This window comes from Grampus griseus, assembly GCF_964374135.1.
Source record: "Grampus griseus genome assembly, chromosome: 13".
In the NCBI taxonomy this organism is placed as follows: Eukaryota; Metazoa; Chordata; class Mammalia; order Artiodactyla; family Delphinidae; genus Grampus; species Grampus griseus.
Genome location: NC_139007.1, coordinates 54,389,167 through 54,414,885, shown reverse-complemented (window position 1 = coordinate 54,414,885; position 25,719 = coordinate 54,389,167). Strand labels below are relative to the sequence as shown.

General features: G+C 36.9%; 1 protein-coding gene across 5 annotated transcripts; it reads left to right on the top strand.

Moving 5' to 3' along the window:
* Positions 1 to 522: 522 nt before the first annotated feature.
* On the top strand, positions 523 to 24,915 carry KIAA0408. 5 transcript variants are annotated; one of them, XR_014297621.1, is made up of 7 exons: positions 523 to 724; positions 5,836 to 6,090; positions 15,788 to 16,147; positions 16,236 to 16,315; positions 18,335 to 19,667; positions 21,853 to 23,900; positions 24,841 to 24,915. XR_014297621.1 is itself a non-coding variant. In XM_082668976.1 (6 exons), exons 2-6 carry the CDS (start codon positions 5,956 to 5,958, stop codon positions 22,024 to 22,026), a joined length of 2,082 nt encoding a protein of 693 aa, XP_082525102.1. In that variant the 5' UTR covers positions 523 to 724; positions 5,836 to 5,955; the 3' UTR covers positions 22,027 to 24,412. The 5 variants fall into 5 exon arrangements, 4 of the variants coding, with proteins under 4 accessions (XP_082525102.1, XP_082525103.1, XP_082525104.1 ...); XM_082668976.1 differs by lacking the exon at positions 24,841 to 24,915 and having other exon boundaries at positions 21,853 to 24,412; XM_082668977.1 differs by lacking the exons at positions 21,853 to 23,900; positions 24,841 to 24,915 and adding an exon at positions 20,382 to 20,415.
* Positions 24,916 to 25,719: the final 804 nt, after the last annotated feature.

Sequence of the window (25,719 nt, the reverse complement as noted above, 5' to 3'; positions counted from 1 at the left end):
CCATCACTATAGATACAAGCAGCAAACTGCCACAGAATCACAAAGAACTAGAAGGCTGGTCTTCATATATGCCATTTCTACTTTATTTCAAGACAGAAGTTTGATACCTTTTCACAAATCTTTTGCCATTATATACATAAAATTTCTACACATATTCTGCCACATCCAGAGACCAACTTCCAAAGGCACCGCAAAGTACATTTTGAAAAGGGGAAAGAGAGAGGTAGGCAAAGAGATGATTCTTGCCTGTAAAAAAGGAGTTAACTTTTCCAAATAAATGGAATGTAAAATTGGCCATTGTCATTGTGTGATATTAACACCAGCTCTTTTGGCAAGTTTGGAAATACTGGGCTCCCTTATAAAAGTTAAAAATGTCCTGGACCTGGAGTTGTTTACCGAGAGTGGGAGCTGCTCTAAAGTTACAGAGCTCTGGTTGGAAGAGATGGCTTGAAGGCCGCCTCCGAGAAACTGACGTCACAGTAGCCTCAGCTGCTGCTGTGACATTAGCTGAGCAGCTTTTTGATCTGTGAGATGGTGGAGGTTTCAAAGGGACTTGTCAGTATCTCTCTGTTGAATGGTTGGACTCATTTTGCATCCCCATTTTGTGCAAAGAAGCAAGAGTCACCGTGCTGAGACTTTTCTCTTTTAAAACAACCGGCTGTCCTCCCATTGCTAGATTGACCAGTGGTCGGACATCCATAGGATTTCTCCCCGGAGCAAAAAGGTATGTTTCTTTCTGGCAGTTTGAAAGCAAGTGACTAATTGTGGCAAAATATAGAGGGGCCGCTGTTGACATATTTGAAACTGTAGATACTTGTTTAAGTGGAGGGTGATTTCAACATCTGCCTGATTCAGTGTCTGTGTCTTGGCTTAAAAACAGTGGGGCAGGGTGTGTAACGGATTTTACTGACTCCCAGGGAAGAGAAGGTCCAGCTGCTGTGAGTGGATTTCCTGACTCCGGACTGATGGTACCATATGCTCTCTGAGACGGTTTTTGAAACACTGCTTCTCAGTACTTTGAACACCACTTTCCCTACCATAAGATTTCACTGAATTTATTTTTTAGAACACTATTTTCATTAGGATGAAGACTTTTTAACATTTGCAAAGTAAAGTTCACAACCCTTGAAATTGCTGGTATTTGAAAATTGCAGTGAAAAATAAGTCAGTGAAATTTCATCCAAGTTGATGGTTTGCTTACTGCATGATAAGTGCTTCTGTGGTTTGAGTTGAAGTGCATGCCATTCATAATGGGTTAATCTGCAATTAGGAGGGAACCTTAGCACTACAGCTTCTACTCTTTAAGCTGGTTAAGTTTAGGTGTTTTGTTTATCCAAGCCAAATGCGTCTTTCAAAGCTTTTATGAGCTAAGAGAAGTAAAATCGGTGCCCCTGTATGTTGGATATTTTCTAGTTTGAATATATAACTGGAGAGAAAACAAGGAGAAGATAATAAAATGAAAAGGCAAAATTGATTTCTTCAGAATTGCACGAGGTAGTATTCCTTTGACCTTATTGGAACATGAGGAACGATGCTGAAGTAGCAAGAAATAGCAATTTCTCAAAATTCCCTTTTGCACTGTAACAAAATCAAGTCATAGTTTTCTTTGCAAAAATGCATTCGCCAGTGAACAGTAGGGGAGGAATAAGGTCTTATAATCAGTTGAAATGATGCAAGTGATTCATAATAGCCTAGAGAAAGGGCTAGAGAATCTTGGAGGCAAATGGTGCATAACTTTGATGGGTATAGACCTGGGGATTCCTAATTCTTCAAAGTTAAGAGGAAGCAAAGCATCTCCAGGGCAAATGATGGTTCTAGGAATTGTGAGATTGGCAGTACCTACTGTGTGTGGCATTCCTATTGGAATATGTAACCTCCTACAAGTGAAAATTTTTCAATTATATGAAAAGCAGTATGTTTATAAAAAGGAAAGCAGAGAGCAAGAAACAAACACTCTGAACAAAACTCTCAGAAGAGAGAAGTTGCAATCGAGTCAACTCCCCTAACGCTGTTTCATTTGTTTGGCTAAAGTCCAGTTTTCAATGGGGGAGATGAAGGTTGAAATGGTAACAACCAAGGTGTAGTAAGAAGGGAGCACCCCTCAGACGAAGAAGTGTTACCATGACCTACTTGAGGCTAACATGGGAAATAGAAATGATTTATTGTGAAACTCCTGTGTTAATCTTAAATTTTGCTTCCTAGTAGGGCCGGAAGGTTAGCAGAACTGTTTTCCTCCCGTCACCATACTTATGCAACCCACTCACAACCCTCTACAATTCTGGCTTCCGGCCTTGGGGAGGGGGAAGTAGGTTAAAATGGATTATGTAATGCTCACTTAGAGTTGTTGGGGGAAGAACGTGTGCATGACTAAGTAGTGCAGCTCCCTCTGTCCTTTTATATTTGCTCTAATCAAATTTTATTCTGAATGAAATTCTGGAGGGAGTGAAATGAAATGGAGAGTGAAGGGTGCAGATTGCAGAAATTCTTCCTTATCTCCCACAGAGATACCAATATCTGTGGGCGAAAACAAGTGACAACTAGGAACAAAGAGAACTTTTATATTTGCCTCAGCAGAAAGCACTGAAATTGAGTTTTTGAACGGCTGAGCCATTTTACCCCATAACTTTTCATTACAGAACGTTATGTCCCTACAAGATTGCTCTATTAGTTGGATTTTTTTTTAACATTTAGGGAGAATTATAACAAAAGCAGTTTTATATAAGATTTGTCTATTCAAATTTTTGCTAACAATAAAAACATTTCCTAAATATTTAACCTGCCTTGTATTCTTAAAATACTTGAAAAATACTGAGGACAAAGGAAAACTGTTAAAAATATGAGTTCACACAATTACACTTGCTTCTATGAATTTTCTAATGAAATCAAAATCAGTTTTATTCTAGAGGAAGATAAATAAAAGGAAGGAGGGTAGGGGGAACACAAAATAAAAGGAAGGAAGGTAGGGGGAACACAAAACGGGAGGGAGACAAGGACAGAAGGAAGAAACCAAGAAACAGGCATTTACTGAGCATTATGATCCAAAACAGTGTTAGTCGCTTTGATTAAGCATTCTCTTTCGTGCACATTTAATTCTCCCAAAACTCTATGGACCCCACTTTATTTTTAGAGGAGAAAGCAATATATTCAACCGTATTACATTTGACATTTATGACAAGACATAGATACTAGAAAGGTGAAATAAACCCTCCCACAGAAACTGGCACAGATATTGCCCTATAGGAATTTTCTTCCAAGGCTTGTTTTTTATCCATAATCATTACATTTTAAGGCACTAGATATTGCTCTGGTCCTGGAAAGGGGAAGCCCTGTAGATTGGCCCTTCTCCGTATTAAGTGATGAATTTGGCGCTTTGCAATTAAGTGCAGGATTCTGTCTGCTTCGGGAACATTATCTGGGTTCATGTATAGTCCTGTTACCAGGAGCAAGCCTGATTGAGGGTTTTCCTGAATGATATTCTTCAGGTAGGTAAAAAAGAAAAGGGTCTGGTGCCCTTTCACCTGGACCTGGAAGTGGTTCAAGAAGAGTTAGAAATAAAAAGAAAAATTGGAGCCCTTTGCTACATAATTGTAGGAGAAACTTCATGATGATTTCTGAACATTTAGTGTTTAAAGACAGAATGAAACATGGAGTATCATAGCACCTCTTCTCCAGGTAGCTTGAAATTAGTCTGCTCTCTTTCTGTAACACCCTTTGTTATCTGCAACTACCTCTTGACGTCTTAAACCACTTCACTCTTCCTAAGAAGTTTCAATGTTAAATACCTGCTAGTCAGCAAGATAGTTTCAGCTCACAGTTAATTACATATAGTTTAAAGCAGTCTGCAGTCTCTGAAAATTAGCACCGTCTGCATTGCCTGTGAATAGTTATTAGATGAACCTAGAAATTAATAGGTAATCAAGATCAATAACAGCTTCACCAAAACACAAAATTCTGTACTTTCTTTACAATCTTCATTTTGTTATGTCTCCATCGACACATTTATTTGGGGGCAACTTGCATTTGCTGTGGCAGGTACTTGTGGTCACTGTCTCACAGGATTGGAGGGTAGCAAAAGGAAGGAAGGATGACAGAGGATGGAAAATGAGATTAGAAAAAAGACACGGCTGAGTGGATAAAATGAGACGTGATACTGTTTTTAATGGCTAAATCTGTAATGACTTGTTTTTCTTGGCTGAATTAGTCATAGTTTTGTGAGTGCCAAAGGAATAGGTAGGGATGATCAAAGTATCTGTAGCAAAATTTTTGAGAGAAGAGTAACCATATAGATCCCAATATTAGGGTGTTTTTGAGGGTGGAGCCCTGCATACAGCACTGACATTTTAAAATCCTTATTAGTCTATTATAATTCATTAATAGATTGCAACTCAAAAATACATGTTTGGAACAGTTTACCACTTGGATATGCATGTTCAGAGCAGTCTGACAAAAATCTAATGTCTTCTATGTTTATCTTATATTTGGGATATAAAATATGCGGCCGTCTTCTATGCCTGCAGAATGGGGCTTGCTTCCTGGTTATGTGGGCTTCATTAGACAATCCCAGAACCCAGGCAGCTACTGAGTCTCGAGAACTTTGCTCAAAATTAGCATCAGCTACCACCTGGTAAGTTAAGGCATTTTGGTCATGGCCAAATTGGCTTTTTTTTGGCCAACTCTTCAGCTTTTTAAAAGCTAAAAAGTTAAGACTTCTTATAGGCGTGATTATCTTAGGAGATTCAGACATTTTAAATGTGCTTTTCTACCCATTAAAAAATGTATCTGACTTTAGTAATAAAAATATTTTCAGTGGATGTCAGCACAAGATTTTTTTAAAGCAAAAAATAGGGGAAATTTTATATTTCTCAAACCAATTTGCAGTCCATATGTCATTTAATCTTCGTAATAACCCTGTGGATATCCCCCATTTTAATATAAATAAATCTCAGAAATTTTAGGTGATTTATAACAGAGTTGCCAATCGGGTATTTTAAAGTGCCTCTTCAGAGCCTGAATGAACACATGCCCTAAATGCTAGAAATCTAATTATTTCAGTCACTCCTTAATATGATCAAGAATTTCCCTGCAAACTGATGAAAACATTTTTTTCATTTCTCTGTGTTCAGTATCAGAAGATAGGTTCTGATATATAGTCTATTAGAAGGAAAAAAGAGCATGGATAAGTGTTAACATATGGCTTTCAGGATAATTTTGCTGCTTTTACATTTTACTTGATGAAATAAAATAATGACAATTTTTTTTTATGCTTTAGTTTGGTTTCTTACTGATACATCAGTCCCAGACTTACTACCAACATTGGGGTCTTATTGATACAGCAATCATGTTTGCCACAAGCTTGAACTCTATGAGTGTAAAATTGAGATTGTAGCCCAACACCACCTCAGGACTTTAAGTCACAGAAATGTATAATCTGGTTGCATCAGAACAGAAGGAGTAATTCCATTGCAGCAGAATCTACCACAGTTGTGTAGACGTGACGAAACAGTTGAATTTCATATTTCCACTCTTAGATATTCATGAAAAATTCTATGTTTAGATTAGGTGGTTAGTTAAAGGAATACTTATATCTCACACATGCATTTAACCATCCTGTCCACTGTAATTTTACTGTCTGGTCTCAGAAAGGGGCAGAAAAAAAGTTTGGATGATACTTTTTTCTTTGACTGTTAGTTTCTCCTTAGGCAGATATTTTTGTCATCTCTTCTTTTGAGTCCAATTTTCCTAAAGTTTGTTTATGTCAATGGCTCTTGACAAACTGATAAAATGTTTCCAGAAAGCACATGGATTTGGAACTCTCTCTTGTTATGTTTATATTAGGCTTTGTTTTAAAGGCAAGTGAGACTGCTTCAAATAAAACAACTCCAAGCTTCCAAGAAACAGTTAAGAGAAGGCAGAGACGGGCAGAAACACCCCTTCACTAACACTAACACGGTTGCCATGGACCTACATAAGCAGTGGGAGAACACAGAGACTAACTGGCACAAGGAAAAGATGGAATTACTGGACCAGTTTGACAATGAAAGAAAGGAATGGGAAAGTCAATGGAAGATCATGCAGAAGAAGATAGAAGAGGTACAGGTTGATTTGTTTTGAATGCACTGGAAACTTAAAACTCAGAATGAAAATTCTGTTGGTTTGTTTTGTATTGGAAACTATTTTTACTTTCCAATTTCACCTAAAAGATGCATGTCTCAGTGATATTTACTAGACCAAAAATAGCATAACCTAACCCAATGTTACTGTAGAGACTATGCTAATTTATAGCTTTGCATGCAAATTGGAACTTGAAATGTCTTTCTAAAGTGTATCAATTTATTATTTTCTGACTAGAGTGCTGTGGTATCAAAAGTGAGGTATGTATTTTGCATAAGTTTTCAAATTCCGGGCCCAGGATGAAAACAGAAGAAAAACATAATTGGTGGAACATATTTTAGTAAAATTATAACTGGGCATTAAAACACAGATCTTTTCAGAGATGACTTATGAATAATGTCTACTAAAGGCAGTTATGTATTAGATAATTCAGTATAATCAAAAAGAGCATCATATATCAAAAAGAAAATGGAGGTGGACATGGTATTTATCCTGGCAATGTGTGACACATTTATTGGCACATTTATTTGGAAAGAATTTATAAAAAATGACATGCCGAGACTCTGATACAAATAATAATTTTATTCCTTCACGCTGTTTGGCCCAGAATATTTCCTTTAAGTATCTGCATTGATGTATATTCAAGCTTGTTCCAACTGAAAATTATTTATACTTATCTTGCTTTCTTGTAACATTCCCTGCTGTTGACTTATATGGTTTTGTGCACATTGCCAAGACAGTTATTTTAACAGACTCCTTGGCCTTTATTCACAGACAATCAAAGCTGGTGCTTTATGTGTTTATAGTGCAAATATTTTTCTTATTAACAGCCCTATAATTGGTTATAAATAAAATACAAATTGGCATGCTAAAAGGAAAAACAAAAAAGAATAGCCATGTGACTCTTCTAAAATAGAGCTGAGAAGGCAGGCATGTAGCAGATGATTACAGATTGAAAGGAGAATTTACTTCTCATCCTTCTATAGTTTGGAAAATGCGTTTTGCTTGCTCTCTTAACTTCTCCACCCAGAGGCTCAGATTGGATCAACAGGGAGATGGCTAGGTCAAATCAAAATCCACAACTCCAATTCGAAACCTGAGCTCATTGGCTTCCAAAGGTTTGGAAGGTCCAGTTAATAACAATCTCAGATAATTCTAGCATCCAAGCAAAATAATTAAGGGAGTCAGGATTAGTCTAGCCAGTTGTTTAAGCCATGTAGCTAAGATGTTCTGCTGTCTGGTTAAATTTGTTATTGTCAAATAATTATTCTGACAGCTCTGTAGATTCCATCTATGGAAAATATTAGCCTTATCAATTAGCAGGCGTTAAACATAGGTGATAGTCCATAGAAATACTGACAGAAGGGCTGGAATATTTTTTTCTTTATCTTGGATAGTAGCTGTGCTGCTGTTTATGTCATTCTGCCTGCAGTATACAACACCATACCTGGGAATATGTTTAGATAATGTGCTTACCCAAACTACCGACCCAGAGATGATGCTGTTCAATACCTGAATACTAGCATTGTGCTCCCCTTATCGTACTAATATACTTGTCGCTCAGTATACATGGGAGATTGGTTCCAGGAGCCCCCGTAGATACCAAAATTCATGGATGCTCTCAAGTTTCTTATATAAAATGGCATAGTATGTATGTATTTTTTCCCACTCCCAGCTTTGTACCTGTAAGAATGTACCTTCTTAGAGGCTACAAAGCTGGGAGTAGAGAACAGGAGGAAATTGTCTTCACATATCACAGAAAATCAAGACAATATTTTTAACTAAAATTAAAAATCAACACTTGGAAAAAATGTAACATGCCGCAAGCATAATAGACTGTATTTCTTTCGTATTTATCACTAAGCTCTGTGTATTAAATCAGACACAACTTATTAAGCCATATATTAGAAAATTATACATTTCCCGGTGCATGCATATAACTTCTGTGATTCCAAGTAAAAATGTCCTTAGTGAGAGGATCAGTGTTGGGTATTAAGATGCTAATGATTCTTTGTTCAGCGACTATCCACAATCATTGCATTTGCTATTACAAAACAAAGATGTACGTACTTGGATCTTTGAAACCTGGACTAATCCAGATAGATGCCCTTAATAGAGTTAATAGATGCCTGGCAATTTTTTTTTTATCACATTGCCATCTTTCCTGATTGTCTCCTTTGATCAGATAACCATTGAAAACAGCTAGGTACCAAGTAACACAGATTTCCTTTTACAAAATAAATGGTTTTCCATCAATAATATAATGATATTTGTTTATTCATACTTCACCTAAGTCCCCAAGAGAATTTAGGATGTCAAATAAAATTCTATGTAAGGTAAAGTATTCCAAAACTAGAAGAGAAAGATGAGATGAAGACAAGAGGAAGGATCCTTTGTGAAATGCATGCAGCAAATCTGTCTTTCTAGTAAGTAACAAAAAATGATCAAATGCATATTTCTCAGTATTCAGAAAACAAAAGCAAACCTATTTCCCAGAAATAGCACTTTCGTCCCTGATTTTGCAACTAAAGCAATTTTGTGTCCACCCATGACTCCTCTAAAAGAGGACAGTGCTACCAATAGCATCCTTAGATTTAGCATGGTGTTTTGAGGGTTGCTTCTTATGATGTCCCTCAAATTCTGCCAAAATTATAATGGCCACAACTGTTCAGTACAGATAATTTTACAGGGGCCAAAGCAGTTGATTCATGGCTGCAATTTGATGCTATCCTGACTTCATCCAACTACAGATTTATAAGTATTTAGGGCATAAATGCATGGCATATCCTTCAGGCATTAACTATGCTATAGTGCTTCACTCATCTGAGATTTGGGTAAGTATCGAGCAGCAGTAAATCTGTTATTCTTTTTTTTTCCTTTAACATCTTTATTGGAGTATAATTGCTTCACAATGGTGTGTTAGTTTCTCCTGTATAACAAAGTGAATCAGCTATACGTATACATATATCCCCATATCTCCTCCCTCTTGTGTCTCCCTCCCACCCTCCCTATCCCACCCCTCTAGGTGGACACAAAGCACTGAGCTGATCTCCCTGTGCTATGCGGCTGCTTCCCACTAGCTAGCTATTTTACGTTTGGTAGTGTATATACGTCCATGCCACTCTCTCACTTCATCCCAGCTTACCCTTCCCCCTCCCTGTGTCCTCAAGTCTATTCTCTATGTCTGTGTCTTTATTCTGGTCCTGCCCCTAGGTTTTTCAGAACTATATATATATATATATATATATATATATATATATATATACACACACATATATATATATATTTTTTTTAGATTCCATATATATCTGTTAGCATACAGTACTTGTTTTTCTCTTTCTGACTTACTTCACTCTGTATGACAGTCTCTAGGTCCATCCAGCTCACTACAAATGACTCAATTTCATTTCTTTTTATGGCTGAGTAATATTCCATTGTATATATGTGCCACACCCTCTTTATCTATCACCTGTTGATGGACACTTAGGTTGCTTCCATGTCCTGGCTATTGTAAATAGAGCTGCAATGAACATTGTGGGGCACGACTCTTTTTGAACTATGGTTTTCTCAGGGTATATGCCCAGTAGTGGGATTGCTGGGTCATATGATACTTGTATTTTTAGTTTTTTAAGGAGACTCCATACTGTTCTCCATAGTGGCTGAATTAATTTACATTCCCACCAACAGTGCAAGAGGGTTCCCTTTTCTCCACACCCTCTCCAGCATTTATTGTTTGTAGATTTTTTGATGATGGCCATTCTGACTGGTGTGAGTTGATAACCTCATTGTAGTTTTGATTTGCATTTCTCTAATGGTTAGTGATTTTGAGCATCCTTTCATGTGTTTGTTGGCAATCTGTATATCTTCTTTGGAGAAATGTCTATTTAGGTCTTCTGCCCATTTGTGGATTGGGTTGTTTGTCTTTCTGATATTGAGCTGCATGAGCTGCTTGTAAATTTTGGAGATTAATCCTTTGCTAGTTGCTTTGTTTGTAAATATTTTCTCCCATTCTGAGGGTTGTCTTCTCGTATCTTTTATGGTTTCCTTTGCTGTGCAAAAGCTTTTAAGTTTCATTAGGTCCCATTTGTTTATTTTTGTTTTTATTTCCATTTTTCTAGGAGATGGGTCAAAAAGGATCTTGCTTTTGATTTATGTCATAGAATGTTCTGCCTGTGTTTTCCTCTAACAGTTTTATAGTGTCTGGCCTTACATTTAGGTCTAATCCACTTTGAGTTTATTTTTGTGTATGGTGTTAGGGAGTGTTCTAATTTCATTCTATTACATGTAGCTGTCCAGTTTTCCCAGCACCACGTATTGAAGAGGATGTCTTTTCTCCATTGTACATTCTTGCTTCCTTTATCAAAGATAAGGTGACCATATGTGCTTGGGTTTATCTCTGGGCTTTCTATCCTGTTCCATTGATCTATATTTCTGTTTTTGTGCCAGTACCATACTGTCTTGATTACTGTAGCTTTGTAGTATAGTGTGAAGTCCCGGAGCCTGATTCCTCCACCATCAGTTTTTCTTTCTCAAGATTGCTTTGGCTATTCAGGGTCTTTTGTGTTTCCATACAAATTGTGAAATTTTTTGTTCTAGTTCTGTGAAAAATGCCATTGGCAGTTTGAGAGTAGTTTGCATGGAATCTGTAGATTGCTTTGGGTAGTATAGTCATTTTCACAATGTTGATTGTTCCAATGCAAGTACATGGTATATCTCTCCATCTGTTTACATCATCTTTAATTTCTTTCATCAGTGTCTTATAGTTTTCTGCATACAGGTCTTTTGTCTCCTTAGGTCGGTTTATTTCTAGGTATTTTATTCTTTTTGTTGAAATGGTAAATGGGAGTGTTTCCTTAATTTCTCTTTCAGATTTTTCATCATTAGTGTATAGGAATGCAAGAGATTTCTGTGCATTAAGTTTGTATCCTGCTACACCACCAAATTCATTCATTAGCTCTGGTAGTTTTCTGGTAGCATCTTTAGGATTCCCTATGTATAGTATCATGTCATCTGCAAACAGTGACAGTTTTACTCTTCTTTTCCAATTTGGATTCCTTTTGTTTTTTTTCTTCTCTGATTGCTGTGGCTAAAAGTTCCAAAACTATGTTGAATAACAGTGGTGAGAGTGGGCAACCTTGTTTTGTTCCTGATCTTAGTGGAAATGGTTTCAGTTTTTCACCATTGAGAACAATGTTGGCTGTGGATTTGTCATCTATGGCCTTTATTATGTTGAGGTAAGTTCCCTCTATGCCTACTTTCTGGAGGGTTTTTATCAAAATGGGTGATGAATTTTGTCAAAAGCTTTTTCTACATCTATTGAGATGATCATATGATTTTTATTCTTCAATTTGTTAATATGGTTGATCACGTTGATTGATTTGCATATATTGAAGAATCCTTGCATTCCTGGGATAAACCCCACTTGATCATGGTGTATGTTCCCTTTTTTTTTTTCGTGGTACGCGGACCTCTCACTGTTGTGGCCTCTCCCATTGCGGAGCACAGGCTCCGGATGCGCAGGCTCAATGGCCATGGCTCACAGGCCCAGCCCGTCCGCGGCATATGGGATCTTCCTGGACTGGGGCATGAACCCGTGTCTCCTGCATTGGCAGGCAGACTCTCAACCACTGTGCCACCAGGGAAGCCCCATATGTTCCTTTTAATGTGCTGTTGGATTCTGTTTGCTAGTATTTTGTTGAGGATTTTTGCATCTGTGTTCATCAGTGATATTGACCTGTAGTTTTCTTTCTTTGTGATATCTTTGTCTGATTTTGGTATCAGGGTGATGGTGGCCTCGTAGAATGAGTTTGGGAGTGTTCCTCCCTCTGCCATACTTTGGAAGAGTTTCAGAAGGATAGGTGCTAGCTCTTCTCTAGATGTTTGATAGAATTCACCTGTGAAGCCATCTGATCCTGAGCTTTTGTTTGTTGGAAGATTTTTAATCACAGTTTCAATTTCAGTGCTTGTGATTGGTCTGTTTATATTTTCTATTTCTTCCTGGTTCAGTCACGGAAGGTTGTGCTTTTCTAAGAATTTGTCCATTTCTTCCAGGTTGTCCATTTTATTGCCATATAGTTGCTTGTAGTAATCTCTCATGATCCTTCGTATGTCTGCAGTGTCAGTTGTTACTTCTCCTTTTTCATTTCTAATTCTAGTGATTTGAGTCTTCCCCTTTTTTTCCTGATGAGCCTGGCTAATGGTTTATCAATTTTGTTTATCTTCTCAAAGAACCAGCTTTTCTATCATTTCCTTCATTTCTTTTTCATCTATTTCTGATCTGATCTTTATGATTTCTTTCCTTCTGCTAACTTTGGGGTTATTTTGTTGTTCTTTCTCTAATTGCTTTAGGTGTAAGTTTAGGTTGTTTATTTGAGATTTCTCGTTTCTTGAGGTAGGATTGTATTGCTGTAAACTTCGTCATGTTTTCATTGTCATTTGTTTCTAGGTATTTTTTGATTTCCTCTTTGATTTCTTCAGTGATCTCTTGGTTATTTAGTAGTGTATTGTTTAGCCTCCCTGTGTTTGTATTTTTTGCAAATTTTTTCCTATAATTGATATCTAGGCTCATAGCGTTGTCAGAAAAGATACTTGATACGATTTCAATTTTCTTAAATTTATGAAGGCTTGATTTGTGAGCCAAGATATGATCTATCCTGGACAATGTTCCTCGAGCACTTAAGAAGAAAGTGTATTCTGTTGTTTTTGGATGGAATGTCCTATAAAAATCAATTAAGCCCATCTTTTTTAATGTATCATTTAAAGCTTGTATTTCCTTATTTACTTTCATTTTGGATGATCTGTCCATTGGTGAAAGTAGGGTGTTAAAGTCCCCTTTTATGATTGTGTTACTGTCAATTTCCCCTTTTATGGCTGTTAGCATTGCCTTATGTACTGAGGTGCTCCTATTTTGGATGCATAAATATTTACAATTGCTATATCTTATTCTTTGGTTGATCCCTTGATCATTTTGTAGTGTCCTTCTTTGTCTCTTGTAATAGTCTTTATTTTAAAGTCTATTTTGTCTGATATGAGAATTGCCACTCTAGCTATCTTTTGATTTCCATTTACATGGAATATCTTTTTCCATCCCCTCACTTTCAGTCTGTATGTGTCCCTAGGTCTAAAGTGGGTCTCTTGTAAACAGCATATATGCGGGTCTTGTTTTCGTATCCATTCAGCCAGTCTATGTCTTTTGGTTGGAGCATTTAATCCATTTACATTTAAGGTAGTTATTGATATGTATGTTCCTATTACCATTTTCTTAATTGTTTGGGGTTTGTTATTGTAAGTCTTTTCCTTCTCTTGTGTTTCCTGCCTAAAGAAGTTCCTTTAGTATTTGTTGTAAAGCGGATTTGGTGGTGCTGAATTCTCTTAGCTTTTGCTTGTCTGTAGAAGTTTTAATTTCTCCGTGGAACCTGAATGACATCCTTGCTGGGTAATCTTGGTTGTAGGTTTTTCCCTTTCATCACTTTAAATATGCCCTTCCAGTCCCTTCTGGCTTGCAGAGTTTCTGCTGAAAGATTACCTGTTAAACTTATAGGGATTCCCTTGTATTTTATTTGTTGTTTTTCCCTTGCTGCTTTTAATATTTTTTCTTTGTATTTAATTTTTGATAGTTTGATTAATATGTGTCTTGGCATGTTTCTCCTTGGATTTATCCTGTATAGGACTCTCTGCCCTTCCTGGACTTGACTGACTCTTTCCTTTCCTATATTAGGGAAGGAATATAGGAAACAATCTCTTCAAATATTTTCTCAGTCCCTTTCTTTTTCTCTTCTCCTTCTGGGACCCCTACAATTCTCATGTTGGTGTGTTTAATGTTGTCTCAGAGGTCTCTGAGACTGTCCTCAATTCTTTTCATTCTTTTTTCTTTTTTCTGCTCTGTGGTAGTTATCTCCACTATTTTACCTTCCCGGTCACTTATCCGTTCTTCTGCCTCAGTTATTCTGCTATTGGTTCCTTACAGAGAATTTTTAATTTCATTTATTATGTTGTTCATCATTGTTTGTTTGGTCTTTAGTTCTTCTAGGTCCTTGTTAAACGTTTCTTGTATTTTCTCCATTCTATTTCCAAGATTTTGGATTATCTTTACTATTATTACTCTGAATTCTTTTTCAGGTACACTGCCTATTTCCTCTTCATTTGTTTGATGTGGTGGGTTTTTACCTTGCTCCTTCATCTGCTGTGTATTTCTCTGTCTTCTCATTTTGCTTAATTTATTGTGTTTAGAGTCTCCTTTTCGCAGGCTGCAGGTTCGTAGTTCGCATTGTTTTTGGTGTCTCCCCCCACTGGGTAAGTTTGGTTCAGTGGGTTGTGTAGGCTTCCTGGTGGAGGCGACTGGTGCCTGTGTTTTGGTGGATGATGCTGGATCTTGGTTTTCTGGTGGGCAGGACCGCATCCGGTGGTGTGTTTTAGGGTGTCTGTGAACTTAGTATGATTTTAGGCATCCTCTCTGCTAATGGGTGGGGTTGTGTTCCTGTCTTGCTAGTTGTTTGGAATGGAGTGTCCAGCACAGTATCTTGCTGGTTGTTGAGTGGAGCTGGGTCTTAGTGTTGCGATGGAGATCTCTGGGAGAGCTTTCGCTGTTCGATATTTCATGGAGCCGGGAGGTCTCTGGTGGACCAATGTCCTGAACTCGGCTCTCCCACCTCAGGGGCTCAGGCCTGACTCCTGGCCGGAGCACCAAGACCCTGTAAGCCACTCGGCTGCTAATGCTGGAGGGTATCCTGCAGAGGCGGGGGGTGGCTAGGGCTCGGCTGGGGCTCACGGCCAGGACAAGGATCTGGGAGCAGAAGTTCTCTGTTATTCTTTGAATATTAGATGTAGTGCAGATATACGTTGTGATTGTAAAACGTAGAGTCATTTGCTTTAATAGTTCTCTGAATGTCTTTGGAATTTGACAAGCTTTCCCAGAACACAAGCCTGAAGAGAAAGCCAGTAATAGCCTGCATGTTAAACTGAACTCTCAAGAACTAATTTGGGGCCCACTTTAGCATAGACTAATAGATGATCAACGCCTTAGAGTTCTATTGTATTACCTAGGACAGGGTCACATTTGTTTTAATTACAACAGGAAACATTTTTTGAATGTATGTAGCCTTCGGGAAAAAAAAAAAGTCTCAGAATTACCTGTCCCTCAACAATGTAACTTCCAAAAGTAACATATTTTGATTGCAAAATGTCTACTTAGGGACAGAATTAGCTGAGTTACTATATGAGATTGTCACCTATTTAGATAGTTAAATGTTGGCATATAGGATCATATATTTTTAAAATATGACCTTAATGTTAGTTAAACTCTTGCTTCTCTCTGAAAGCAGTTAGAGAGCATTGCCAGTAATTGATTCGAGTCATTCCAATTTTGTTAACAGTGCTTCTGTATCATCATGATATCTATATATAAACACAGGTTTGTTTCATTTTTGAATGGGTTGATTTCTACTCAGAAGAATAGAAATTACCATCCATGCTTTGACCTACTGAAAGTAGTCTTTATGGTTCCTCAAAGTTGTTCCAGCTAATCCAGACTTTAGAAATGTTATTTGGAAGCATAAGCATTAATACCATGGGGTAGTATATAGTAATATGGCAAAGAGAACTCAGAACAATATGCTTAGTATCAAAAATATTGAGAGAGCGGATTAGGGGGAAATTTTTATCTTTGCTTTCTTTACAGCTCTGCCATGAAGTAAAGCTTCGGAGGAAAATCAACATGAGTGAACGTGCGATTATTGATCTTGATCGTGAAAAGGCCATTCAAGACAAAATGATGGAATCTTCTCCAAATTATCCCAATTCAAGACAATGTGAATTTACAGGGATGAATCACAGGGATGGTCTGGGGAAGAAAGGTAAAACAGAGCAGAGCTTACTCAGTGAAAGAAATCAAATGTGTAAGGAACAAAAAACAATCAAAAAATCAAAAGTAGGGTTAATGGATTCTGTGGCCGCAGACAACCAAAAGGAATGTGAGACCCCGCCTGACCTGAGGACTTCTGAGGAAGAGAACAAGAGGTGCTCTGGTGCCCTCAACACAGTAAGTAAGCCAGGATTGGCCTAGAACTGTTTCTAAAGACATATTTACATTTCAAAGGGCTAACATGCTATTGCTTATATGTATAAAGGCTCTTGAAGAACTTGCCAAAGTTAGTGAAGAATTATGCAGCTTTCAAGAGGAAATTCGAAAGCGTTCTAACCACAGAAGGTAGGCTGGTACATCTATGATGATTTTTATGTTGGAAAACCAAAAAGAATGTTGTTTTTAGTTAATGACTCCAAACTTCCTTTAGCATCTAACACTTTGTTAGTGAGAATTAATAATGCTGTTAAAATACGTTATCTTAGGAGATAAAAACTTAAATTGTATGTTTCTCTGTTCACTAATTCTTAAAGCAAATCTTCTAGTTCTCTTTGTAGTTTGACTCTTAGGCGTACTTTACTTTTTTGGTGTTTAGTGAAGTTATACTAACCATAATAAATTAACAAGTATACTCCAATGGAGTTCTTTTTTATTTTGAGTATTTGGCCAGTGGAAGAGTATCCTGGGTTAATCTAGTTAAATACATCTTTAAACTATGTCAAATTTAACAATGGTGTTTTAATTATATAATGATGTTCTACTGAAACATTTTGAGCCATTTATTTTTCTACATTTATTATATATATAATGGAAGCATTCATAATTTTCAGAATAACATATTATAAGTATGTACACACATACATATTTATACAGTGCTGTAAAACATGCTCTTTCAGTTCAGAAGCACCCTTATAACTGTAAGGGTAGGTTTTAGCCAAATTGAAAAATAAATTGGAATTCTCTACAAGTTAAGTAAAGATGGATTGTTCTAAGATCACCATTGATCTCCTAGTGGGGCGGTATACTTCTCTTAGAAGCTGTAGGAATGTGGACCCTTATTTTTCTTTAGTTTTTTGGAAGCTCAGAGAGAATTTTTGTACTGACTTACAACAGATTTTCTTACCCAACCATGATTTTTACATAATTTTGCCTTCCACTTTTCCACTGAGCTTTTGCCTGCTACTCTCTGCTAATGGGTATTTGTCTGCACTTTATTGTAAGCTATCTCGTAATATAAGTTGAAGAGATATAAATATGATTTATATGTATCAATATGATTAATTAATGTTAATTTGTGAACCCACATTCTTGCAATATTTAGGTTTTTGTTTCAATAGTTCTTACTTGCCAATTTGTTTTTACAAACCACACCTGGTATAAAGTTCTCACTGCCACTTATTGCCTTTCGAGAAAAGCTCAAAATCCTTAGTATGTAATTCAAAGTCATTACAGTTTGACCTAATATTTCTCTTTTATTTGCCGTCATCTTTCCCACTTTTTTATATTCCATCCACACCAGAGTACTCACTGTTCCTTGAATAGCCACACTATTTGTACTGCAGCTCTCTTTTGCTTATATGTCCTTTACTCATAAAATTTAAAAAAAGATGATCACTTTTCTTTTATGCCCAAATAACACCTTCCATTTGGTATTGCTCATGTCTATTTGCACTTTGATTCAGATTTCTGTCACACTACTTAGAATGTTATTTCAAATTCAAGGGGAGGAGTTTGAGCTCAGAAGACGTTATAAATAGGAATTCAGTAGGCAAAGTGGATATAAGGAAATGGCAAGAGAAAACCTAGAGAAGTGGGAACGCCAATAGCAGACACCCAAGAGACTACACACAGTCGAGTCTGAGTGTAGGTGAAGTTTAGGTAATAGAAAACAATGAGAGACACAGTTAAAAAGGTAGCTTGGGTCAGACTATGTATATAGTGTTGAATACAACACTGAGAGGTGGCCTTTATGCTGCAGTAAAGGGACTTGAAGTTTTGTACTATGGGATTTATATAAAAATAATGTTTAGGGAAGTTGTGACTCCTTTTCCTATAACAGAATCCATTGCTTTAGCCCCAGTGTCTTTTAAGAGTTTATCGTAGGGCTTCCCTGGTGGCGCAGTGGTTGAGAGTCCGCCTGCCAATGCAGGGGACGCGGGTTCGTGCCCCAGTCTGGGAAGATCCCACATGCCGCGGAGCGGCTGGGCCTGTGAGCCATGGCCGCTGAGCCTGCGCATCCGGAGCCTGTGCTCCGCAAAGGGAGAGGCCACAACAGTGAGAGGCCCACGTACTGCAAAAAAAAAAAAAAAAAAGCTTAGCATAAATAAAGTCATCACTAATATACCCTGTTTTATAATTGTCTAGGATGAAGTCAGATTCTTTTCTCCAGGAAACACCAGTTGTAACTAATATGCCTTATGGAGATCACACAATCAACAACAACCAGTGCATTACTCCAACCAGTTTAGAAAAAGAGAAAAAGAAAAATAGAAAGAATCTGAGCTGTACTGATGTTTTCCAAAACAATTCTAAGAAAAAAGGTGGAATTGATAAAACTGATCTGCAAAGAAATGAAACCCCACCAGTTCCTCCTCCAAGAAGTACATCTCGAAATTTTCCCAGCTCATGTTCTGCACAAGCCCATGAAAATTTGAAGGAAAGTTCAGACCACAATGGCTGGGTGGCCCAAGAAGGTCAAGGCAAAAAGAACTGCAACCCTCATTTCCTGTGGAGGCACGACGAGATGCCTACGCTGTGTCTAAATGAAAGGAAGACTTTGAAAGATGGTATCACAGTTTCTTCTTTGGCACCAGAAACCAAAATAGATAAAAAGCCTTCATGTAATGAAAATGTTGGACTTACCGTGTGGTCATGCGACACTGGGATTGGTGCAAAAAATAGCCCCTCTACACCATGGTTTCAGAAAACCTGCTCTATTCCCAATAAGCCAAAATATGAAAAGGTGATTCCAGATCACCCTGCTAAATGTCATCCTGATCTTCACATAAGCAATGTCTGTAGCTCCTTGGTGACACAGAGCAGCAGCCCGCTGAGAAGTTTCAGTTGTGGCTTTGAAAGGACTACTAGGAATGAAAAGCTGGCAGCAAAGACTGATGAATTTAACAGAATCGTATTTAGAACAAATAGAAATTGTCATGCAGTACAGCAAAGTCAAAGCTACTCAGAACCATCTGAAGATCTTCAGCCCTGTGATACTTTAATTTCTTGCACAGATAACATCTCAGAAAGTGACAGTGTTTCTGACATTCTGAAAACCAGTGCCCCCATGCCTGTGCCCAGGGAAAATGTGCATGATAATTCCACCAAAAAACCCACAACAGGCCTATTCAGACAAATGCAGGAACACATAAGCCCTAGCAGTTACCGGAATATGCTCCACGAGCATGATTGGAGACCAAGTAATTTGTCTGGCCGACCAAGGTCAGCTGATCCCAGGTCAAATTATGGTGTGGTGGAAAAGCTGCTGAAAACCTATGAGACATCAGCGGGGTCCACATTGCAAAATTCTAAATGCTTCCAGGCTAATTGGACCAAATGTAATTCTGAGGTCAGTGGTGGAGCCACATTAAGTCAGCATTTTAAAAAGCTCCAAATAGAACAAGAGCTTCAGCAAAAGCCAGCTGTGTGTGGAGCACAGCAAGTGAGGCAAGGAGCAGATCGGAAAAAGGTAACTGAGGTGAGAAAGAAATTTAACATATTTTGGTAGAACTGCTTCCATATTTAGCAATGGCTCAGAGTTCAGTCAGTTGCCCATTCATATAAATAGAAGGTAGGCACGTGTTTTGACATCTTCTTAGTTCCTTGACCCTTCATTTGTGAATAAATATAAACCTTAGAGTTGTAACTCAACATGAACTTTTAAAAGCACAGTTCTTAAGTCTGGGTTTAGCACATTATAACTTTTATTTAAATTCTGAAATGGCACAACACAATCTAATAAATTAAATTCTTAAGAACCTCAAAAAGATCAAATGTTTGCTGTGTTTCTTTCTTGAAAAAACATTCTGAATGTGCATCTGTTCATTTATAGAATCTTATCCTGTTAAAGTGTTTATATTTTTAAAAGTACATGGGAGGTATTTATAAATAACTTGCACTTTTCGGTTATTAGCTATGGTTGGTTCAGTCATTCCCAGAATTTGATTCATGTTCTTCCTCAGGGGATTAGTCACATGAATATGAGTTTGGGTGAAAAAAAATCATTTAAAATAGTGCCTTATGCAGTTCTCTTATTGTGGAGCTAAAAGGCAGTATGTGGAAAGAAAAATGATAGTATAGCGTAAAAAAATTTAAGGTCATTATTATTTGTATAAATTCTTTGTGTGGAAATTGCCTGCCCCCCCCCAAAAAATGGGTATTTAAATAAACTGTTATCCTTTCTTTATTCCAGTTTGCTTGCAAAAGAGTATAATTTTAGAGGAGAAAAAGAGGTTGAAGAGATTTGTATTTACAATGAAGAGCTATCCATCAGCACATTTTATGCATGATTTATAAAAAGTTACAAGGTGACATACTGTTATAATTAGCCAGTGCTTTGAAAATCCTGGTTTTACATAGTGTGATGTATATGCACCATTGTTTTAAACGAGGCAGGTTGCCTCCTTCTTGTGTAAGAAATTATTTTTATGAGGCTTTCAAGCCCTACAAAAGTATCAGTTTACATATAGTTGATCAGAAACTTTGCCTGTTTGCCCAAAGTACAAATAATTAATCCTGCTTTTCTATTTCTGTTTTTTTTAGTTGAGCCCATAAATACCTGTAAGGTCCTGTGGCTTCAGATGGGAAATGAAACCACATATACAATAATCAGCCAAAATTCTCATGAACAAATATTACTAAATATCTCCTATTTTTGTACTGATAGGAGGTTTGGGAAGGGTTCTCTGCTGTCGATCGTTAAGAGTAGTTCTCCATCCCTCCCCCCCAGGAACACATCCCTCCCCCCCAGGAACCCCCAGGAAATAAGACTCCAAGGAGAGAAAAAGCAAATGCAGGTTACTTTCATAGAAATAAAGGTTGTCCTTACTGCCCGTCTCAGGTGAAAGAGCACAGGCTTTGTTAAGAAGGTCAATAAGAATCAAAGTACAAAATGTGTCATGAAAGCTTTTTAACTGTTTCTTAATGGCAAGAGTCCTAGAATGCTTTTCTTCCTAGAATGCTTTCTTTTATTAAAATAAAAAGAAAGAGAAGTAGGAAGAAATGAAAGAAAGCGAAGGGAAGAGAAGGGAAAAGTTTTCAGTCTTCGGAAGATACCCAAGATAGATCGCAACTCTTTCTTAACAAATAGAATGAAGTTATATTTTAAAGTATTTTGATGATAATTTTGAAAGTTTTTAGAGATAGTAACAGTGGTTCTTAGTGAAAAAAAAAGATAGCATCAGACAACTCATTTGGTGGTTTGTGTGTCTTTTGCTTATGATCTCTAAAAATATCAACTTGACATAAAATAACTGGACATAAATTAATTCTTCTTTAAATTATTATCTTTAAAAAAAACCCAGTAAAATATCCTAACACTCCACTAAGAAAAACTTTAGTTGTATCATATCAATTTTATCTAACATGAACTTTTGAGTTCTAACATAACATTAACTCATAGTTAGTTCTAAAAAGAAATCAGTTGTATTAAAACTTGTCAGTGTGGGGATCTACAAGATTATCAGATGCCATATTCATATTAAAAGTGAATTGTTTTGATTAAAACATTCAAGACCAGGAATAGCTTCTTTAATTTTCAATGCTTTTTCTTGCTTGTAAACACGGTAATACAATACATTAATCCTGTAGTTGGGATCCATAATATATTAAGCTCATCGTTGGTGCCTGAATAGTGAGATGAATGTCTTCATTTGTGTCTTAAGGAGTCCGTGGCAGTGAAATGCTCACATGGAAAAGGATTTTCCCGACCGGCTAGACCAGCAAATCGCCGTCTCCCGTCCAGGTGGGCATCCAGATCTCCATCGGCACCCCCTGCCTTGCGGAGAACTGTCCACAACTTTCCCATTTCTCTGCGATCAGAAGCATCGATGGTCTGAGTCTCTGGCCTGGATTGCTGGATTACAAAAGTCCCAGTTGCCAAACAGAGTATTCTGAGTGTTTACAACCAATTCTGTCTCTTCTGTATTTTTCAAGATTACTGGGACAATTGAAATCTTAACTTCCCATCAGTCTTCAGTGTTTTTAATCTATGGAACAATTATCCTCCTGTATTTTGATTTTTTAGATCAGAATTTTTTAATGCCATCCTCATTAATTTGCCAATATGATTTAAGTTGAAACAATGTACTATATTGTATATTCCAACTTTCTTGCAAGTGGCAGAAAGCAAGGTTATTTGCATGGCCGTGTGTTTTGTAGGTGCATGTGTTGATATAGGAAGTATCAGTATGTATTTAGATAAGAAAAACTTATGTGCTAGTGTTGACTTTGAAATTATAACATGTATACCTATATATTCTTTGTGTTTATTTAAAATTTTTAAGAATATACAGTATTATTTATATTTTTTATACCTTTTAATAGGTATCCACTTAAGGCTCTTGAGGTACCTATATTAACTAACCACTTCCTTGGTCTCAACTACATACAAAACTAATTATACATATATCTAACGTTAGTAGATTTCTACAGACGACTCATAGTTCCTTAACCCATAAAGATAGACTAATACCATTGATCTCCTTGTTTACTCTTTTAAATAAATAAAAGTGTCACAGGTTTAAACAGATTAACCTTCTAAAGCAAACATAAAATGTTCACAAAAGCTTTGATATATCATTCAGCAGTCTATTGCGGCTTTCCCTGTATACTTGATCCTCAGAGCCAGCATCCTAAGACTGCTTTATAAACGACGTGACTAAACCGTGAATTCATTTTGGCAACTTCAGTAACAAAATACCTTAAATAGGATATTAAAAGAAATTCAATTATGCTGAATTCTACTCTTTGGTAAAATTATAGTAAATTTTTGTTCAGCTACTTTATTTGGAGTCCTACATATTGAGAGGTAAGTTATTCACTTTTTCCTTTTTCTAACCTTTCCCCTAAAATTAGTAGATAAGAGACTAATTCAATTTTTTATTAACAAAGAAAATCAGGAATGATATTTCATTGAGAGCTGAATTATATTTCTTATAGTGTACTACATTAAAAAAGCCTTAAACTAACCTTTGGCATCCATGGGGCAGCATAAGGGGCAGAAGCTTTTTTTGGGCCACAGTTCATGAAGAGTGAGCATATTATATCTATATTGAGAACTGACAGAAATATGAATGTTGAGGTGCTTGGAATTCTACATGAAAGGTCTTAGAAGCAACTTTGCTCTCCATTGTCTCTGTAAAACCAGCTACATTATTAGATAGTAAGTCTATTTAAGCTTTTCTTTTACTAGCAAAAAGGTTAAGGAATTCTTACGGCAAAAGTATTCAAAGAACCTTCTCCTTGTGATACATTCTAACAATTTAGAGAGATTCACTTCATTATACCATGACTTGAGGTAAAGTAATTAATTTTCAAATCCCAGACTGCCTTAAAGGCTCAAGACTGTTGCATGATGATGGACAGATTCATACTTACCAATAGGAGAGCTTCCAGGAGTTGAGCAGAATTAAACTTCTAGAATGTGAGGTTGGAGCAGATGATAAGTAAAGGCTATAGATCCAGTCTTTTAATTCTTGTTTCTTTCAGGAATATCCTTTTCCATAGGAAGACTATCAGAGAAAAGTAACCTGGACGTCAAATGATGTCACTCATATAATATGCTTTTCATCTAGAAGGGAGAACACACTGGGGAGGTGGTAGCCTATGGCATAAAATGATGGACCTGGTAGGAAGATTCTGCTGTGTAACACTGGAGAGCCTGCCCAAGGGCTGTGTGACATAGCTGCTCCTCTCCTTCACTGCATTCCAGGTAGTCTGATGTGGATCTGTGGTTCCTAACTTGAATTACAAGTCAGAATATTGAAGATTGTTTTTTAAATTAGATCCTGACCTCACCCCATAATTACTAAAGCAGAATTTCCAAGGGTGGGGAGGGAATCTTGAGTCCTTAATGAAACAAAGCAAAATATTTGATGATTAGGGAGATTTGGAAGCAGTGACATTGATTCATACCCCAGTGGATGGGCACCATTGGGTAGTCATGTTACTTCTCTGGAACTTGCCTTTGTTATCTGTAAATTAAAAGGGTAATATTGTCAGGCATCACAATTTTATGCCACTTGTTCTAACCATTTGAATGAAAGAGGGGAACACGTTTTAACATCTTGTGTTGACAAAAATCATAGAATATTAGAGCTGAAAAAAACTTAGCATCTAGTCCAACTCCTTGATTGTAAAGACGGAAAAACTAAAACAAAGATTATTTGAATGTTCTGTTTTCTCTCTTTAAATATTTTACAATTTTTATGGAAAAACCTACGAGTTAAATGGAAATTATCCTTGAAAATACATGTTTGATGTATCGTGATTTTTAACCAGTAGTTTTTCTACTTTGGATGGGCACTTTCTTCTCAACATACCCTTTATTATGCCATCATTGCTGGATTTAAGGGATTTGTAAACATTTCAGGAGCACTTGATTAGAAGTTTTCCCTGGCAGACTTTTTGGGGGTGGGATATCTTATATTATTTCAATAGAGGGTTATTGATATTATAGGTTGATCTCAGAAAGGAATAAGAATGAGGCAGAGAAGAGTGCTTGAGTTTCTGTGGGTGTGCGTGTGTGCACACGCGTGCACAACCCTTGCCCGAGTTCTCCATATTCCCTTATGCCCAAAGCCAAATATAAATGATGTTGCATAATTCATTTGATCAAAAATTATCTGTAACTTTCATTTATTTTTACATAGACAACGAAGATGATGAGATATTAACATGCACAAAAAGTGATTTACCTCTACATAGAGGATTTAGCCAGACTCCATGTCATCCTGAGAAAACATCTGGACCTAAAAAAGGAGAATCTGCTTTCCTACAAAGATTTTTTAAATTATTTTGAGGCACAGTTGCTGACAAACAACTACTTGATACTAAAATCTCTTCAGTCATTGGAAGCTATCAAGTAAAATAGGTGGGGAAACACTTGCTGTGGCATCGGTGTACGTGAGGAACATTTTTATTTTCCTCCTTTTCTGGTGAAACTCCAGCTGAGAGTTTTTTAAAGTCTAAATTCAAATATGTACACAGTTCAACCTAGCGTCTCCTAAAATGTTTCTAGATAGTAGAGTCTAAAGACAAAGCCTGCCTGATTCCTACACCCGGCCGTAGGCCAACACATCTAGTTTCTCATGTACTGACACCATTTTGTGCCCATTTTTCTGCTTATTGAATCCGATTAAGTTTTGTTTGAAAAAGGAATACTCCTCTGAAATTTTCTTTTATGTGATGAAATTAGTTAAATTATTTTTAGGCATATTACAATTTCTAATATAGTACGATTTTACTTCAAATTCTGCACATTTCTTCTTAAATAACAAGTACCTTTATCAGAATCTAGAACCATGACTTACTCATTTTACTATAGCTCAGAAGATATGCTCCTTCAAAAAATGAGCTTCATGAAGCAAAAAAATCAAAGCAAAGAAAAAAAACTTGGGGGAGGAGTTTTAAGGCAAGTGTCTACTCAACATTTTTTCATCTTTGTCTCAGTGGGAAAAAAAATCATAAGACTTAAAATCCGACATATATTACAATGATCTCATGAATCCAACAGGTAAGACCAGCAAATT

Bases quoted from the DNA above. Each gene is read 5' to 3' on its own strand.
- KIAA0408 (XM_082668976.1), top strand. From the start codon at position 5,956: ATGGACCTACATAAGCAGTGGGAGAACACAGAGACTAACTGGCACAAG. The intron at 16,316-18,334 runs GTAGGCTGGTAC...ATAATTGTCTAG, and splicing joins AAGCGTTCTAACCACAGAAG to GATGAAGTCAGATTCTTTTC. The intron at 19,668-21,852 runs GTGAGAAAGAAA...TTGTGTCTTAAG, and splicing joins ATCGGAAAAAGGTAACTGAG to GAGTCCGTGGCAGTGAAATG.